The 19,396-nt window shown below is 41.8% G+C and overlaps 1 protein-coding gene across 3 annotated transcripts in view; it reads left to right on the top strand.

Moving 5' to 3' along the window:
- Positions 1 to 18,615, top strand: part of LOC102799993 (lissencephaly-1 homolog) — a 38,589-nt gene extending 19,974 nt beyond the window's left edge. For all 3 annotated transcript variants that reach the window (XM_006795487.3, XM_006795488.3, XM_006795489.3), the window contains exons 3-11: positions 1,147 to 1,231; positions 5,063 to 5,137; positions 5,394 to 5,600; positions 10,075 to 10,243; positions 11,604 to 11,706; positions 11,845 to 12,073; positions 13,881 to 13,982; positions 14,104 to 14,260; positions 15,203 to 18,615. In XM_006795487.3, the coding sequence (XP_006795550.1) occupies positions 1,147 to 1,231; positions 5,063 to 5,137; positions 5,394 to 5,600; positions 10,075 to 10,243; positions 11,604 to 11,706; positions 11,845 to 12,073; positions 13,881 to 13,982; positions 14,104 to 14,260; positions 15,203 to 15,276 (1,201 nt within the window). In that variant the 3' untranslated portion in view covers positions 15,277 to 18,615. The remainder of the gene's footprint in view (positions 1 to 1,146; positions 1,232 to 5,062; positions 5,138 to 5,393; positions 5,601 to 10,074; positions 10,244 to 11,603; positions 11,707 to 11,844; positions 12,074 to 13,880; positions 13,983 to 14,103; positions 14,261 to 15,202) is intronic.
- The last annotated feature ends 781 nt before the right edge of the window (positions 18,616 to 19,396 follow it).

The following is a 19,396-nucleotide window of genomic DNA, read 5'->3' on the forward strand; positions in this document are numbered from 1 at the left end:
CATGGCAGTGTCCACATTGTAAGTGGAGCTGTACTGGATAATAAATGAAGGTCTGATTAAAACATTATCATATTGCTTTGTCGCAGTTAAACTGGTAGTTGCCACAAGAACATTAAATTATGCTCAGGCTCAAATTATAATTGAAATTGCAAAATCACCAAGTGGAAGAATTTAAATATATAATCCACTTTTGTTGTGCACCCTCCTGAGAGTCTAATTAGGTGGAAAATATAAAGCCCGAACTGTTTGATACTGACTTGAACCTCATTAATAACTCTTGGTAAATTGAACTGCTGCTGAGGCTGCAGTCATGAACCAGACGTGCGTGCGTGTGTGCATGTGTACGTTTGCCGGGTGCCTCACAGGGGTCTTTGGGTTTCCCTAGAAGACAAAAACAGGAAGAATGAAGGTAGCTTCCTCTGTCCCTGCTCTGCCTCACTACTCTATTGTCTTTCCTATCTAGCCATCTCTCTTCACATATTTGAAATAGTAGGACTGTTGTGTACTGCTGTCACCATCCTCACACCACCTTTTGTGCCGTCTTGCTCAAAAGATCTGGTGTCTTTGAACATCTGCAGATTTGGTTCTTAAACTCAGGAGATCGACTGTTTTTAAAATAACAACAGCCAGAAGCTCGTAGAGGTCACAGGGGTTATTCCCTCCCACCTCCATGATTTCTGTTTTCCTTCTCTGTACAAGTAGGTGATGGTGGGATGTACACTGGCTTTCATTTTACCTATATGTACACCACGGGGGAGTCGCCCATTCCCATTATTTGCCCACAGCAACAAGAGCTCATTATAGAAGCCAGACAGATATGTTCTCAATTTTTGTCAGATGGGTGGAGAGGGGTGGGTGTGCCTGTGTGACTGTAAGAGCGAGTGAGGAGAGTGTGTATTTTTCTATTGGTAGTGTTAAGTAAGCATTTTTATTATTATATAGTATGATAACAGTCTGGGAGTGTGAAAAGCATATAAAGTGTCTTTGTCTGGCACGTTTCCTGAACCTGATGATTTTTCTGTCTTTGTTTCACCCTGTTGAATGCAGCTTCATTACTTGTGTCGTCATTTCTGGTGGCAGCTTAACTACTATCTTGTCTGCTAATCAGGAACGACTAATTATGGTTCCTCTTTGTCTGTTTTGCAGAAATCGAGCCATAGCCGATTATCTACGTTCCAATGGATATGAAGAAGCATACTCCACCTTCAAGAAGGAGGCGGAATTGGATAATGTGAGTAGATTAAGGACGGACACATACATCCACACAGCCAATCAGACCAATTTAAACAAACAGTAGGTGTTGATTTCCACTTTATTTCCCATCATGAACATGTTTTATTTTGTCAGTATGTTCAGGAGTGTGACCTGGAGCACCTGCTCCTGGTCAGGATGCTCTGTCTGATTGGTGTGGCTTGTGCTGCAAGCCTTTTTTAATTAAATTAATATATATATTAACATATATACTTAAAAAAAACATTAATACCTCTCCTTTCTGATGAAATATGAATGTATTAATTCCTTCTGTCACCCTTTTATTAGGCACACCTATCACAAATGTTGGGCCCTGAAGTCTTATTTTTATGCTGCTTATATTGAGTGTTTTGGACACACTCATGGAATGTGGAGAGTTAGTGGTGCCGCACTTACACTTACATTTTTTTCTTTTGTGTCAGCCCCTAAAAACAACATCTGGGTCATGTTCTTTTCCTCGATGTACCTTTCCTCTTCTTGCTTAGTGTGAATTTTCTGGTGTAGCTATAGCATTAGGAGCAATGCATAAAACAAACCAGACATAAAGTTCAGTTTATGTTGACATTGTTTTAGACAGGTGTGAATTGTAATGTTGTTTTATTTATTTATAATGTATGCATTGGAACAAAAAATACCAAACATCTAATGTAATTAAGAAATGTGAATCCAGCACTCAATTCCAGCACTCACAGTGGGAGAGGTGGGACTTCACTGCTTGGCGGGATTTAGGGGTACGTGTTGAAAAGGTCAAGCATCTTCAGTCTGGGGTGTTTAGTAACTTAAAATTAGCAACATGAACCACAAAAAAAGTATGACTTTGTGAGTAATTGTCATTTTATTGTAGGTTAAATCAATAAACACCAGTCAGTCACCTGTGTTAGTTGTCACTTAAAACTCAATCACTGCATTTTTTTTCCACATGATACGGAGTGTAGTAAGGAGCCTAAAGTAAAATATGTGCCCTTTAGGGCTTATTGTGTAGTGTTTGTCATGTTATTGCTTATTTGTTTAAAGCTCTCTTCACCTGAGAGCGTTTCTTATCTCACTCTTGCTCTTCTGCCTTGTGGCACCTTTTCTTTTCCATTGCCTTCACATGACACCACACTCCCCTCTCTTCTGTGTCTTCATCTGTTATTCTCCCACTTGATCTCCACGTGACAGGTCTTTGGAAGCAGGGTGAATAATGGATGAATGGCACAGAGGGATTGGTGCAGCCTTTTGGGTATCGGTCACACGCACCTTGACGGGACTCGGCTAAACAGATGAAGCATTTTTAAAAAAACAAAAACAAAAAAAACAAAACATTTTATTGTTATTTTTAGGACTGTTAAGTATGTTACCTTTTTTTTTTAATGCCTTTTAAGTGTGGTTGGGTTTTGTTCTTACTGGTGAATTAAGTGTTCCTCGGTGTGGCTCTTTGTGGACGTTTGAGAAGCAGTTTAAAGTTAATGTCATGACAGACTGAGTGCACTGGTAGGAATAATTAATGTAGGTCATGCTCCAGTATTTTCTTGCCTATTTGAAGGAAAGTATACATACCTGCATGCACAGATAAACATGCGCACGCCTTTTTATTAGCCACTGCCAATTGGCTGGTAGGCAGAAGTGAAGTCTGGCTGTGTGTGTGTGTGTGTGTGTGTGTGTGTGTGTGTGTGTGTGTGTGTTTTGACCAGGCAGATGGCAGATTAGATGACTGCAGACTTGTCCAAACTGGGTTCCTCCACTCAGTCCATCTGAGATAGATCTGCTCGATTTCTTCACAGGGCTCCGTACATGTCTTTGTCTCTCTTTCTTGTTAACACCTCCTGTAGCCCTGAGGAATCACCTCTTCCCACTGAAACGTGTTAAATATAGGCTTCGACATCACCTGCAGCTCTCCACACCTCCAGGATGTTTGGAAACAGACACGGCTGAGTAGGGGGCTGTGAAATTGGAGTGCACTGCTAATTTTCTCCCTCACTGACACCCGTGGCTGTCTGTCAGTGTGGGTTTTTGATGCTTTGGTACTTGCGCCCTAAAGGCATGGATGTGCATAGAGTCCTCCAAAACTGTTGCATTGTTTATAGAGCGAGGCAACACAAAGCAACACTTCAGATTTACTTTAGTATATACTTAAATACACTTTCAATAATATTTCAGAAAAAAAGATAAAATGCTCTCCTTGGTTATTATTATGGTTATGCATTTTGATTAGTTTTTCCCCCTTTAGTTTCTAGAGTAAGTTTGCCTGTTTCAGTTTAGTTTTGTGTGTTTTTTGTTAGTTTGGGGGTTTTCTTATTTTTAGAATGCGGGTGGTGTTTTGTTTAGTTTTTTTCTCCACGGATATGATACTTTTTTCTGACTTCTTACATTAATAATACAAACACAACACTTCATGTCTCACAGACATCCCAGTCTCTCTAAACGTGCACTAAAGCATGCTGTTTGCTCGTTGGCTTGACTAAACTGACAAAGACTAAACCTAAGGACTTTTCCTGTTTGTTTTTGTTTCACTGTTATTTTCATTCTTTTTAAGAGTTAAATTTTTAGTTGTATTGCAGTAACTTGAAGCTTTGTCCACACTTATTTTTAGTTCTAAGTTTATCCTTAGTTTATAGTTTATGTCAAATATTACTCGATTGGAGTTTTTATCTCAAAGATTTGTTGATTTTCTTTGACTAGTCATTGAAGGTCATGAGAGTGAGTGATTTATTTATTTTTTATTGTTATTATTTTTTAAAGGCATTTAATGACACTATGCATCGTTATTTTGATAAACAGTATGTATTTACACAGAGCTAACTTTGACACTATGTGTATAAGAGAATACACTCAATGGGGTGTGTCATGTTTTATTGTTTGATGTTTTCAAACAAAATTATTACAGAAAATAGTATTTTTTAACATTTTCTTGATGTAATTTGTTGAAATGTAAAACCTAATTCATAAGGCTATTAGGTAAGCTGTGATAAGTTTGTTTATTGCTGTATGTAATCTTATAAAATGGTAAGGCTTGCGGGTTAATTGGTAGCAGTCTATAAAAAGCTGGTAATTAGCATCAAAGAGTGCTGCTGGAACCACGTGCCACCACTGGGCCAACATCATTTATTTTGTTGTGTGTGGTGAATAAATCCCTGGTTGGTCTGCACCTCATCTCTGCCGCAAGCCTCCTATTTCAGTCATACCACTGCTGGCCTTTCTAATAAGGAATCAAATGATTATTAAAGACATGCTCTGTGAGACTGTCAATCTCTATATATATGGTATTTAACTTTTGGTGCATATGTAGCGACACAGAAAGCACGACACTGCAGTGTTTTGTTTCCTCCGTTGCCTGTTTGTGCCATGAAGCCAGTTACGTAAAAGGTAGAGTCCAACTCGAGGAATAAGCCTGCAGGTGAAATCAGGCTTCAGTCTGCCACAAGTTAACTTCTACCACTGCTTCCAGGACCGGGTGTGTGGCTGTGAGGCTGTAAGCCTTTCTTGTCTGCAGGAGATTAGCTTGTGTGAGGAGGATTAGGATTTGGGGTGTGTGTGCGCGTGTGTGTTTGTCATACAGTAGGTTGGCAGTGTCCTGCAGTTGGTGTTGGCCTGTGAAGGGTGTGTAAATAATCCCCCCCCCCACACACACACACACACCTTTTTGGGGGGTTTTTTTGTTGTTGTTTGTTTTGTTTTGTGTTTTTTTTCTAACTATAGCCAGATCTCACTATGCCCCTATCCACCCTTGACACCCACACACACAACATGCTCCTCACCGATTATGCTAAGCCCACGACTTTGACTTTCTTTGCCAGTTTTTCTGATACCCCCCTCACACTTTTCTCCCCAGAATGAAGAACTGGATAAGAAGTACGCCGGCCTTTTGGAAAAAAAATGGACCTCAGTCATCAGATTACAAAAGAAGGTTTGAGCTTTTTTTTCCCTCCTCAAAGAAAGCTTGTGGGGATTGTAGTCTTGTGAAAGGTTCGTGATATTGGTGCTGAAGCAGTTGTTAACACTGAAATGAAGTCTGTCAAAGAAAGCAATGACACCACTGTTGATGTAAAATACTAACTTAAACACAAACAATAGTCTCGTGAATCCATGTTCCTTCTCCCGTATCTCCTAAATGCACATTTCAATATGCTTCACCAGCTTTTGTCCCTGTGCTCTCTGGCTAGGTGATGGAGCTTGAATCCAAACTAAACGAAGCTAAAGATGAGCTCACTCTTGGTGGGCCCGTTACTCAGAAGCGTGACCCCAAAGAGTGGATCCCACGCCCACCAGAAAAGTATGCGCTGAGTGGCCACCGCAGTCCGGTCACCCGTGTAATTTTCCACCCTGTCTTCAGCGTCATGGTGTCAGCCTCTGAGGACGCAACAATAAAGGTCAGTCCTGCTGGTTTCAAGTCGAAGAGCCAAGAGTTTCCAAATAAAATCTGCACTAGGTGATTTCACTGACAAATTTGTCTCGGGGCTCAGGTTGCACATAACAGTCCAAATAACTTTTGAAGCTTTAAATGGAGCCCTGCAGGACTGTGCTCTCCCTTTGCACATGATCCGATAGCCCTGATCTACTGATGTTTGTTGTTCTGCTCAGCATAGCTGCTGATGGTGGCCCCAGTGAGTCTTATGATGAGTTCAGAACATTTCAGCTTTCCAGGGATAAAAACACTGACAGTTTTGTTTTCAGTATAAGACAGTATAAGACTTCAGTATTTTGTCTCTAAATTCAAGCATCGTACTAATCAAAGTTTAAGAAATGGTCTCAAACTGTGTTTGTGGAGCTGGATTTTTAAGCTCGGTTAATTATTTAGTTTTAAAGGAGAGTAATAAAGACAGTTGTGTTAAGTAGACTGGTATGGGTATCCCAGCAGTGGATGTGCGCTTTGTTGAGAAAATGTGCATTTTGTCACATCTTTTAGAAGAATTTCTACAAATCCAGTTATTCAGTGTTTGATGCCTTCTTTTCCCAGCATGCACAGATGGCACAGCTGTCGCTCTGCATGGGTAATATTTGAGTATGCTAATGTTTTAATTCATGATGTTTGGACTAAAACAGGCATTTACGCTTGTGAGAAATGTTCAAATACAATATTGCGTGTATATCATGGCCCCAAAAAATGACTCCATGAGTGGTTTGTGTGTCTGATTTTGAGCTTTCTCATATCAGAGGTAAAGATGTATGCAGCATAAATCAGTGTTTAAAAATTGCTTTATAACCTTGTTTTATCGGTCCAGTTTTGCCCTTTCACTTTGTGCTTAATGTAAGCTGTCTTTAAAGAGAAAAGGATGGGTTCAATTCTTTCGTTTCAACGGTTTTGGTGTCCAAAAACAAATTATTTTTTTAAACATGGCATTTTCCTTTTACAAGATATGTTTGCATTGTAGGCAGTGAAAAGAGGCATTCATATATTGAGTGGCCTTTTTAAATTTTTGGTATTTTGAATATGCTGTCATTGTCAAAACATTAAAAAAAAAAACTTTTATGGAGACTGAAGAAGTAATTTGACCCAGTGATCAAAATACATGCACATGAACAGAATCTGCATTCTTGGACTTGGTGGTATAATCTACCCTGACTTTAGAGTATTACAGCAGTAACCTCCTCCTGATTAGAGATTTAAAAATGATCTCTTTTTTTTGTCTTTTAATTTAAAGCCCGCTTGGTGGCATTTTTAACTCAAACACCTTTTGTTCTCTTCTTTGGATGATGCTTCCCTTAGCTTTCCCTTTACTGCTCTGACTCTCCTTGCTAGATGTACTCTGGATTATACGAGTATCTGTCTCTGTGTCTTGTATTTATTCGTGGATTCCTTTATATAAACTCTGTGTTCTGTCTCTGGGCTATTTTTGCAGCTGCGTTTCTCCACTGCTTCACTGAACAATGCCAATACTCCGCTGAGCTGTTTGTTATCTGTATATTTTATTCATGAGACAATAACAGACATTTGTACATCTCCTCCTTGGCTACACCCACGCAGCAGGGAATTCTCTCTCACTCCGTTTTGGCATCTTCTTCCTTTTCCAGCCCCGCCCTCCAACTCGCTCCCCCCACTGCACCCCCTCCTCAGCATCCTGGCGCATTCATCTTCCACTTAAACCATTAGCTGCCCCACCATGACTCCATGCCATCAGCTGTCCTTCCCTCAGGAGCAGGGAGGCCCCAGGCCCAAATCTTACAACTGAGCCCCGATTTCAGGCAAATCTTTTCCCTGTCACCTCCACTCTCTGCACCCTGCTTTGAATCCCCCATTTGTCCTACTTTTCATCTCCTAAACCCGTTGTGTTTAATTTTTTTTTAAACAAGGAACGGACCCCTTGACTCAGAAAAGGCCAGACTGAGAATCTTGTCAGCTGCCTGACCTCATAATCAGGCCGTCTGTTAACATGTGGGAGGCAGTAGATGTTAGCTTGGTTTCGCATGAGGACCCGGGGTGAGGTGGGGTGGAGTGTGGGGTAGCGCTCTCTCCTGAGATTAATCTGCCTCACAGCACCTCAAAAGCTCACTAATTAACACCTTGTCTTATTTGTTTAATCTCCACAAAGAAAGCAGTAAACCTTTTTGTGGTCATTAACTGTAGTCACATTTCTGTTTGCTGCTATTCGAAGAAGTTAACTTCCTCTATAGCAACTGATTCAGAAACCTTTTCATTTATAGAGGAAACCAGCTTCATCAGAATTTTACTCTTGATGTACTCACCATCATTTTGATAAAAACAGGCATTCCTAACCTCGTAGTATTTTAACATGCAGCCTTGATTTGAAATGCATATGTTACCTTGTGTGATTTGTAATCTTCATGCACCAGCAAATACCTCTCCAGCTCTGTACTGTACTATAACAGCTCAATGGGCAAACAGAGCTGGTACTGACTGATGTTTAAAATGCTGACTGGCCTGCTCATCGTTGGAGTAAGCAGCTTCATTTTCATTTGTGCTGACTGCTCAATATCTTTCTGCTTTTGTAGTTTTTTTTAATGATATTTTAGTTTATTAATCCCCAAAGCAGCACTGAACACTCAGTAAAATAAAATGGATCATAATGACAAAATGTATAGTAGGTAAAAATGTATTCAAAGCTTGAATAAATGCAATTAAGTTAATCAGTGTTTCTTAATGAGACTGTTTTTAAAATGTTTTCTAATGGCATTTATTGAAGTTATTAACAGTAACTTTGCTTGATGTTACTGGCAAGTTGAAACTTTGTACAATAAACTACCAAGCTAATGGTACAATAACAAAAGCTGGCTATAGGCCAGTAAATGGTGGGAGGGCTTTTGGAGGTCAGACTGCACACACACATTAAGCCCTTTAGAGCTGTTTTTCCTTACCTCTCACGTCTTTTGTGTTTTATACTTGATTAAATTTAATTCCATTATACCGGAGGGGAATAAAGGGGAAAAAAAGGTTAAATAATTCCATCACATGTTTGGTGAAAGGCAAAAACTTCTTTGGTGGGCCTCAAAATGTTTTATATGCAGGGAAGTTCTGACCGGAGGTGACTTTTCACTGTGTAGGTACTTTTATAATCCAATATCTGCAGCCGTTGTGACAGATCATAAGACCACCTCAGGAAATGTTATTGGTAGGCTCAACTTGGGTTGTACATTGTTAGAAACCCCTTGTACTTGTATCTTTTCATGGGATGTAAGCTGTTTTTTTTTTTCTGTTTCAAATCCTGTTTCCCCTTTATTTTAAGTAACATCTCTGCATGGCAAAAATAAAAAAAAATTAAATTAAAAAACCAAAGAAACCAAACCCATAACATGAAAATATTATGGGTTTGGGAAAAAAATACATGAAAATAGGAGTTAACTGAGGGCTGTAAAACTAGTAAATCTACTCAAAATTTTAAAAAGGGTTTTTACACCTGAATATGATCACGGTGGTTTAAAAAAACAAACAAACAAAAAAAAAAACGGCACTCTGAGGAACGTCTCAGAACTTTCTCTGACACCTTTTCTGCTGTGCTCGTAAGAAATCTCTCTTGATTTGCAACTATAATACCCTTTCATGCGAGTACAGCAAATCATGCTTCTGTGTGTGCTCAGGTACGCCACCAGGAGGTCAGGGTAATTTAAACAACTGAAGTGTGAGCTTTCTCATTGCTTTCCTCACAAATAGCACATGGACAGAGTCTTCACATTATTAGCGGCCTTTGATATTTAAAAAAAAATCTTCACTGAAAGAATGGAGGCTATTAATCAGTGCCAGTCTGAATCATCAGTCTTTCAGTGTAGAGTTACAGGTTAATGGATAGCTGTGCTTTAGCCTCTGCTCCTGAGTACTGTTATATGTGTGAGTGTGAAATGTGTACATCCAACAAAAGAGGGAGAGAGAACCACTGAATTCATCCAGGACAACCTCCCCCAGCCATCTGTAGCTTCCTCGTGGGAAGAGGGCAAAGGAAACTACGAGGATGGGGGAGGTGATGGGATGGGTCTCCCATCACCGTCTGCCCCAAAATTCCCCCACCCCAGGAGAGGAACCAAGAAGGGTTTATCCCTCCGTGACAAACCGTCTGTCTGCTTTAAAGCTAGAGACGCAGCAGCTTTCAGGCTAGAAAATTAGACTTTTCTATACTGTGCTCCGTCTGCAGCACTCACACTCGGCACAGTAATGTGTTAGCTTTTTTCTGGCCAAGCTGTGACCCTGATGAGCAGCTCTAAGGTGCCACAAGCTCTAAAATGCATTCAGTATGTGCTTCCTTTGACTTCTGCCATCAGTGCGTCTTATTGTTGTAACTGTAATTTCAACAACACAGAGCTACAGATGATGCAACGTTTGGGTGTGTGATGAAATGAAGTGTATCAGCGATATACAAACTTAATGTTGACAAAGGGATTTGCTTTGTCCATCAGGTGTGGGACTATGAAACAGGAGACTTTGAACGCACGCTGAAGGGCCACACAGATTCAGTGCAGGACATCTCCTTTGACCACACAGGCAAACTGCTCGCGTCCTGCTCCGCAGACATGACCATCAAGCTGTGGGACTTCCAAGGCTTTGAGTGCATCAGGACCATGCATGGTAAGAAGATGAAGCTGTCGGTTTCTTTTCTCTAGTGGATCTTAATCACAGCTGCTGCCGTTTTATATCCCCTTTGTTATGGTTTCCGCACCGTGTGGTTCCAGTGCTCAGGTGCTACACATGCTGCTTGTTATCACATTTGATGTGCATCAACTGGCACCAACCCAAGCCGGGGAGTACATCTAGCTCTGGATTCAGCTCTTCTTAACTTAAAAAATCATTTTAAATGTGTCCTCTGGCCCTGCTCGTTAATGGACCACCTTACCAATGCTTTTCATCTTCAAACCTTGAATCTGAAGTGGCCACTGATGGCTGTCTGTGAAGTAGACATAAAAGAATATTTATTTTTGATGGGGGTGTAAGCCCTTCCTGGTGAGCAGACTAAACCCACTCAAGCATTCTTAAATTTATGCTGGAGTTGCAAATCCTGCGTTTTTGTGCAAGTGAGCAACAGATTTCACCGGTTGCCGGTCTTCTTTTTGGTTTAAATGAGAGTGAGCTGCTAGCACGCATATATAAACAGACGAGCTGGGTTTGCTGCGCAGAACTCATCAACGGAAATGGCTTTATTAATCTGAGCCTGCTGTTTACTTCTGTTAGCCACCATTTTCCCACCTCCTTCTTTTTTACTACCATCTCTGTCCTCTTTTAATTCACTCAACCTTTCCTCCTTTTTAATCCACTCCTCCTATTTTAAATATCTTGGTGGAAACGCACACACGCACACACACACACGCACAAGCACAAAGAGAGGGGGAGAGAGAGGCCAACTGGTGAAGTAGATTAGTGCCGATTTGGACAGAAGCTTAATTACCCTCTTCAGCGCTAGATAGCACTTTTCTGTGTAGCTGCCACCCATTATTGTAGCCTGGTGGCATGTGCAAGTATACACACACACACACACACACACACACACACACACACACACACACAGGCCTTTTAGAGTATGCTTACTGTTGTCTTCATCTATTTAGCAGCTTAAATATGGCCCAGCCTTTAGGTAATTACGCGTCTCTTATTCTCTGTCTAACAAAAATGAGTGCTAAAGCTCCAGCATGTTGGCTTTCTTGCTTGTCAGCTTCTTCCCTTTTTTTTGGTGAATTATAACAGTGTTTGGGCTTTTTTTGGTGCTAAGCATGTGTTTTTAAATAAATAAATACATTTATGTTTCTAAATTTTCATTCTGGTGGTCAGATTGCAAGCAGAAAGACTAAAAGGATCATGTGTTGCAGTCTGAAATCATTAAATTACATTTCACAGCAGACTTAGATGTTATGTGGGCTTGTGCTGTTGGGTCTGTTTTCAGAGGTTCTGGGTCTCGCTGAATCTTTGTTTTTGTGTTTGTTTTTCTGTGTTCCAGGACACGACCACAATGTTTCGTCTGTAGCCATCATGCCCAACGGAGATCACATTATTTCTGCCTCCAGGGATAAAACCATAAAAATGTGGGAGGTGGCAACTGGGTATGCAAAAGACACCTTTAAGCTGTTCTTTAAACCATTGTGTGTTATTTATTTTTACTTAAGCTTGATGTTGGGTTTTAACTATTTGCAGCCACGCTGATAGCTTTCTAACTGCTCTCATGTTTTTTTGTTCATCAGCTACTGCGTGAAGACCTTCACAGGCCACAGGGAGTGGGTCCGTATGGTACGACCCAACCAGGATGGCACGCTGATCGCCAGCTGCTCCAACGACCAAACAGTCCGCGTGTGGGTGGTGGCCTCCAAAGAATGCAAGGCTGAGCTGCGGGAGCACGAACATGTGGTGGAGTGCATCTCCTGGGCACCGGAGAGTGCCTACTCCACCATCCTTGACGCCACAGGCTCGGAGGTAAAAGATCTGCTTGGATACATCTCATTTCTCCCAAACTCCTCAAGGTCCACACAGGTTTTGGTGTATGTGTTGGTTTGTTCTCATCAAATGTGCAGTTTCGCCTTGTATGAGTACAGTCACTGTTTGAGAACCCAGAAATCTTTCCTTCTAGCAGCCAGTGAGAGAAGTAAACATTTGTGGGAGGTGGCTGGAATCAAGACACAGTGATATCTCATCATGGATTGCTTTCCTTTATTTATTTTTTTGTTCATCCTATCTTTACATAAAATGGAAGTTGACTCTAACACCTGTATCCGGCCACAAAAAGCAGCCGTAAGCTTTTCCTCCATTTCTGATCGTTGGTCATGCCAGCAGAGTCGACAGTCGTAGTCGAGAGTCTGAAGCCCAGTGTGAATTTTTTCTTGAATTTTAAGTATTTTTTAACTCTCACTAATGCAAATTTGCCTCAGTTCACCTCTTTGCATAGATTCTGTGAGACAATATCACTTCTTGTTTGGTGTGAACACACCGTAGGGTTTATATTACCTGAATTTGCAGTTCAATATGTTTTTTCCCTCTTTTCCTGATTTTAAACCCGAGGTCAGATCGTATTATATTTGGAGGCATTAGTTTGGTACAACTGTATGTAAAAGAAAAAGAAAAAGGAAAAACTCAGTACTGCCTTACTGTTTCCATTAGAATTAAGAGGGTAAACAGCCAGGTGCTGAACTGTCAGCGCTTGATTTACTATTATCTACACCTTATCAATGAAACACAGCATATCAGAACAAATACCCGACACCAACTGTGAAGCACGGTGGTGGAGGGGTGGTGATTTGAGGTTGTTTTGCAGCTACTTGTTATACAGACAACCTCTGTATACCAAAGTATACCAGAGTCAGATGTGAAGCAATCTGAATGACAGATAAAGGCTTGGCTAAAACCAGGTCATGCAACAGGACAAAGGGCCCAAGGTTGGATGGTTGCAAAAGAAAATAATCAAGGCGTTGCAATGATTAAAGTCCAGACCGGATTGAAGTGCTGCGCATAAACCGATGAGCAAACCTCAATGAACTGAAGCAACATTGTAAAGAAGAGAAGACCAGATTTCCTCCATGGCAATTTGTGAGACTGATAAAGTCAAACAGAAAACGATTACTTCAAGTTATTTCTGCTCCGGGTGGATCTAAAAGCTGTTGAATCATAACGTGAACCTAATCGTTAACAGGATTGTATACAAACTGTGAGATCAGTTTATGTGTGATAAGTAACCATCACTAGTGAAAAATATTTGTAGCTTCAAACATATCCAAACCAAATAAGACTTTGACTGATGATGGCGAGGAGATTGAGCCACAAGGCGGCCATCGCTATACAGCCATGTGCTGCCAGTCACACACACAGAATCAGCCCATCCTCCTGCCTCATGATCTTCAGTGTGTCTGATTGTAGCCTCGCAAATCTAAACACACATGCTCCCTCGCAGCAGTCATCCCAATCTAACCTGTGTTCACAAAAGCTGACTTTTAGTACTCTTTAAATAGTTGCTTTTTTGTTTGTTTTGTTTTTTTTTAAATAAGCCAATGTAGTTGTTGGAATTGGGTGAATATGCGGCCTGAGAGACAGCTTTTGTTATACAGATGTTTGCACATGTGCTCTCAGACTAGTTGCCAGCAACGTATAACACAAACGCTCAGAGGTGTTTAATTTAGGCTGCTCTCTGTGTTCTGGTACAGTGGGTACAGTATGGTACTCCGCATAAAGTACAAATAATGAATTATACACACAGCTAATATTTCAATCCCCTCCCCTTCTGCCCGACCAGTCCAAGAAGAGTGGGAAGCCCGGCCCCTTCCTGCTCTCCGGCTCCAGAGACAAAACCATCAAGATGTGGGATGTCAGCACTGGCATGTGCCTTATGACGCTGGTGAGGAACATTTTTGAAGTTTTTGTGTGTGCCACATCCATATTTTTGGGGGAAAATGCTTTAAGTGAAGATATATTTCTTCAGGAATCAGATGAGATGTGTGTTGCTGTATCTCATGCAGGTTGGCCATGACAACTGGGTGCGTGGGATCCTCTTCCACCCCGGAGGCAAGTTCATTGTGACCTGTGCAGATGACAAGACCTTAAGGATCTGGGACTACAAGAACAAGCGATGCATGAAAACCCTGAGTGCCCACGAACACTTTGTTACCTCTCTGGGTAAGCGCGCCCCCCCCCCCCCCCCCCCCCCCCCCCCCCAAAAAAAAAAAAAAGGCTTGTGCCTTGGTATTGTTTGTTGACGTTGTCTCCCGAAGTTCTCCCTCGCGGGGTGTGAATACATGTTCCAGGGTATTTGCTTTACAGTTGCGGTGAAGAAGCCGAGCTTCTTTACCAGGCTCGCTCGCAGCTGGGGTTTAAAACGTAGACAATCGCTGCAGGATTATTTATTTATTTTTTATTCCCCCCTCTCCTCGCGCTCCCCAGTATCTGCAGCTTTTCAGCAGATCAAGGCTTGGTTAACTCTCCTGAGGAGCTCTTGAGCCAACTTTTCCTTGGCAAGCCGTTTGAAACCCAGTCCTCTTAAATCCTGCTTCAACTGGAGAGGATCGCTGTGAGCTATTGATGTGATGAGTTCTGGTGCAGTCTGAAAAAAGCAACAGAAGCACCTTTTGTTTGAAATCGGCAGAGAAAAAGAAACTTCATTTTCCCCCCTTTTTCTGTAGAGGTCTGTCATACAACACCACGAGCTCTTCCTTTATTTTCAGTGATGACTCACTTTCTATTCAGTGACGGGAACATTAATAAATGTTCCCAGAACAAATGAGATTTTGCGGGCTGCTAACCAGCCACGCCCCTGAAATATCGTCAGATTCATGTCAGGTCTACATCGTTTAAAAGAAGGGGGAAAAAAAGCAATGCCAAAACCAACAATAAGTGAAATGCCCCAAAGCTTTGCTTGTTCCTCAGAGCCTTACAGCTCCATTCTTGTCCACAAACATTGAAAACACATGCTTGATCCGAGCCAAAGGACGTGAAATAAACACATAACAGGTGTTGGATATATACTGGCCTGCTGGCCCACAGGGGCAAAAATGTTGTCAGTGTCACTGTAGTCAATTTGATGGTAACTCTGCTTTGTGTTTTTTCTCTTTTGCTCCACAGATTTCCACAAGGCCGCTCCTTATGTGGTCACCGGGAGCGTAGATCAAACGGTAAAAGTTTGGGAGTGTCGCTGATTTGGACCTTGAGAGGATTGGACCACAACCCGACCACCCAGGCGCTCCTCCTGCCATCCCACTTACCCTTTCACCTCCCTCCCTCACCTTAAACCCGAACCATCTCCTCCCTCCTTCCCCTCCACCCCCGCACATCTCGGTCCCCTTCTGTCGCACTTACCGCCATGGTTATTTACCCATTGCGCGCTCTCTGGTCCAGTAATTTTTATTTTATTTTTTTTGTCCTTCTGTGTAAATTATTCCTGGATGTAGATCGAGCTATTAAATGTTACACAAAAGTATTCTTGCATGGTAATCCAAAATTGTATACTGTAAATTTACATGACGTTGTCTAGAAGTACCATAGGTTTAACAACGGGGCTCGCGGAGCCTCCACCGACCAACCGAAGGCGGATGTTTTTGACTGGGTGTGAAACGTAGGGCACTAAAAACCGATAATTTAAGAAATGACAGTGTCTTTATGTGTAAGATTTATTTTTGTCTATTTTTTTATTTAGGATTTTTCTTTTTTCCCCCTCTCTCTCTCTGTTATTTCTCTCCTTCACTGTCGTAGTCTGTCGGTGCCTAGCTCGGTGAAACGTTTAAGAGACGAGGCAGGAGAAACGTATATGTGGGGCTTTGTTATTGAAATAATCTGTAGCTTTATAACATCACTTCTCAAGTGTGCATACCATTTCTCTTCATGTGGATCTAGGTAATATTTTAATGGCTGTATATACGAATGTTTCAAACTGTGTCCTTGGACCTCGGGGGCTTGAAAACGGCTTTGTACTCATTGTCACGGCGGCACATGAATTGCTGCTGGGCTTTAGATAAATTATCCCATTTTTAAAATGCGTGGCTTTGCGAGTACCTACACTAAGCTTGTTTTTTCTTCTTTTGTTTTTTGTTTTTTTTTTAAAACAAGAAGCCTGATGTAGCGAGCGAGTTTCGCCGTCAGTGAGCGCCCTGGTCGCCGAGCAGACTTTGGGGATTACACCCGTTTAATCTGAGTAAAGATCTCGGGCGTGCCTCCCTTTTTAGGAGACGTTTTCCCTTCACCTCCTCAGTCAGACCCGGCCGGATCTCGTAGCCACGTCTCTCGCCTCCTGACCTGGTTGGCTGTGGCGGGGGGGTTTGGAGCACCAAAGGAAAGTCTGAAGATGCTCAGTTATCCCGCTTTGCCCTCTGAAGGCTTAAAAAAAATAACACAGTGAACTGGCTAATACACGACAAGGAGTCAAATTGAGCGCCCCCCGGGTTTCATATCTGGCATGTGCAAGGATCTGTAATTTTTGAGTTATACCTTGTGTATAAAGAAATTGGTTTTGAGTACTGAAATAATACAAAGAAGCCAGTTTTCTGTGAAAATAAATGTAAATTTAGCTTGTTATGAATTAAGAAGCCTGGCAATTTTTTTACTGTCGCCGTAAACTGATAACCCTAGCCGGGAATGAGGATTAGTGAGGAAATGCCGGATAACTATGGAGGTCGTCTCGTCTGGACGGTTTATACTTTAACTCTTTACCCTTTGAAAGCCTTCTGGGAGTAACCCTGGAAACGCTTTCCTGAACTGAGCAGTTTGTCATATTTCAGACCTGCTTTACAACAAAATGACTGGGTTTGTATCTGCAGCTATCCTTGTAAAAACCCTGAAACTATTCTGATTGTCAAACCACGTCTTTATTGATATATGCAGAGGTGTCAAAACTCATCTTAAAGGGTACAGAGAAAGACAACACTAACACCCGAGGGTCTCCACAGACAAATCTCTCCTGAGTGGGTTTCCTCAAAAGTTCTGATTTTGGATGAAATGCTGAAGAGACAACCATTCCACTTCCCTCATAGGACACAAACATAATGAAAAATAAATGAAACATCTTGCGTCTAGCTGTAGCTGCCAAGGTGATTCGTTAATCTTGCACATCCCTGTGTTTTTGTTTTGTTTTTTTCACTGAAGCTTTGTTCATTCACTGGTGATCAAAGACAACATTAATGATGTTGATGAAGCGTTTAAATTAAATTTAAAAACAAAAAAACAAAACACTTATAATTTCCGATTAGCCGTGTCATTCCGGTGCATCTCTTGGCTAATAAAGAATTCCACTGCTTTAACCGATCTTCTTATCTTAGCTTCTTTGCCAAGTTTTTCCTCTCTTCCTGTGTGTAACTGGATGTGGTGATCTGCTGCTCAAGCTCTTGCTAGTGGCCACTGTGAGCCTAAATGTGACCTGGTGATGTAGCACCGCTGCATGTAAGCCTGCGCCCAGAGGCGGAGCTGTCGGAACGTGACGTTTTAAATGATTTGGTGAATGATTGACTTAAAAGAAATTGGCGAATGAGTGCTTATTTGCCTTCTTCCTCTTCAGCGTTAATGATAATGGTGCCACGCTGTTGGCATCACAGAGAAAGAAAGAGAGTAATTGTTTTTTCCCCAAACTGATCCCAGGTTCGGACAGCTCTGATCTCTGGTTGTAGGACAGCTGGTTTTGTTGTGTGTGATGCTATTCGAGGGAGGTTTGACAGCCTCCTCCTTCTGTACATGCAATGGGATTGTGGCAGACTAGGATGTCCCAAAGGAGAAACCCTCTCTATTACTGAAAATATTACCCTCTGCCCCCTTATTTTTTTTCTCTCCCTATAAGCTGTTTTTTCTCTGTACAGAACATCTGAGTCAGAGGCTTTGGATGAAGAGAGTAAATTTTTGTAGTACAGTTTGGCTAACAGAGATGCCAACGTGTTAAATGTTCTAGCTGAAGCCAAAAATGGAGACATTTGTCTGTACAATCGGGTTTATCTTGAGAAAGCAGCCTCCTTGGTGGTCCAGATGCTGCAACCAGCCTTTTTGAAAAGTCTCCTCAGGATCACGCTATGACATGCCAGACCACAAAATGTAAAGAAAAAAAACGTATGCCCCTCCTTGATTTTACTTCAAGGAGGAAGGTGATGATCAGAGGTCAGGACGATGTGCGTTCTGTTTATTTTGTAATAATCGGTTGGGGGAGGGGGGAAAAACGGAAGGAAAAAGACTAAAAGCAAACCTACAACATGGCTGATGATGTATGCAAGTGTTGGGAAAATCCCCTTTTGACATTCACAGGTCCAAAGCAATCCCTGTGCTGCTCTGGTCTGGTGTGTGAAGGGACCGACGGACAGCTTTTTACTGTCTGTGGGTCGTTTCCCTCGGCCCTCTGTAACCTGCCTGTGAACCACACACGAGGACTTCAGACTTCACAACAAGCTCCTACAGGAGAGCTCATGATGTTATCGCCACTATGGTCTCACTCTTCACACAGCAAACTGTTAACAATATACCTGGATGTCATTATTGTTTGCGATATAATAAAAGAAGAAAATCTACGTCTGTGTCACCTGATTATTTCTTTAGAGAAGCTAGCAAGGGGCTAGGGCTCTGGAAAAGTAGAGATGATGGGTATGGGGGGGGGCGCAATCAGCCTTTTTATTTTATTTTATTTTATTTTATTTTAAACAATTTGCATGCAGCATGGTTGTTGGTGCTATACAGGCTGGCCTGAGTATTTCAGAACCTGCTGATCTGCTGGGATTTACACACACGCACACAGACACCTTTAGAGTTTACAGATGATGGTCTGAACGAGAGAAAATATCCAGATGTGGCAGTATGTCAAAAGAGACATAGGAAGGCAACAATAACTCAACCATCCCTTACAACCAAGGCAAGCAAAAGACCATCTGTGCTGTAGCAGAAGACCACTCCAGGTGCCACTTTTGTCAGCTAAAAACAGGAAATTGAGGTTACAATTTGCACAGTCTTACCAAAATTGGACAACAGAAGACTGGAAAACATTGTGTGGTCTGAAGGAGGGTTCAGACGGGAACAGGTCTGATCCTCCATGGATTCAAATAGAGCAATCCTGCTTTGTAGTTCAGGTTGGTAGCGGTGTAACGGCGTGAGGGATGTTTTCTTGGTACACGTTGGACCTCTTAGTACCAGTTGAGCATTGTTTAAACACGACAGCCTGTGTGAGTATTGTTGCTGACCATGTGTACCCACAGTGTGTGCCATGTTACAAAGTTCAACAGAGCACCTTTGGGACGTGCAACCAAGAAATCTGCAGCAAGTGTGTGATGCTGTCATATCAATATGAACCAAAGTCCA

The sequence above is a fragment of the Neolamprologus brichardi genome, chromosome 14 (genome assembly GCF_056152115.1).
Source record: "Neolamprologus brichardi isolate AB-2024 chromosome 14, ASM5615211v1, whole genome shotgun sequence".
Classification (NCBI taxonomy): domain Eukaryota; kingdom Metazoa; phylum Chordata; class Actinopteri; order Cichliformes; family Cichlidae; genus Neolamprologus; species Neolamprologus brichardi.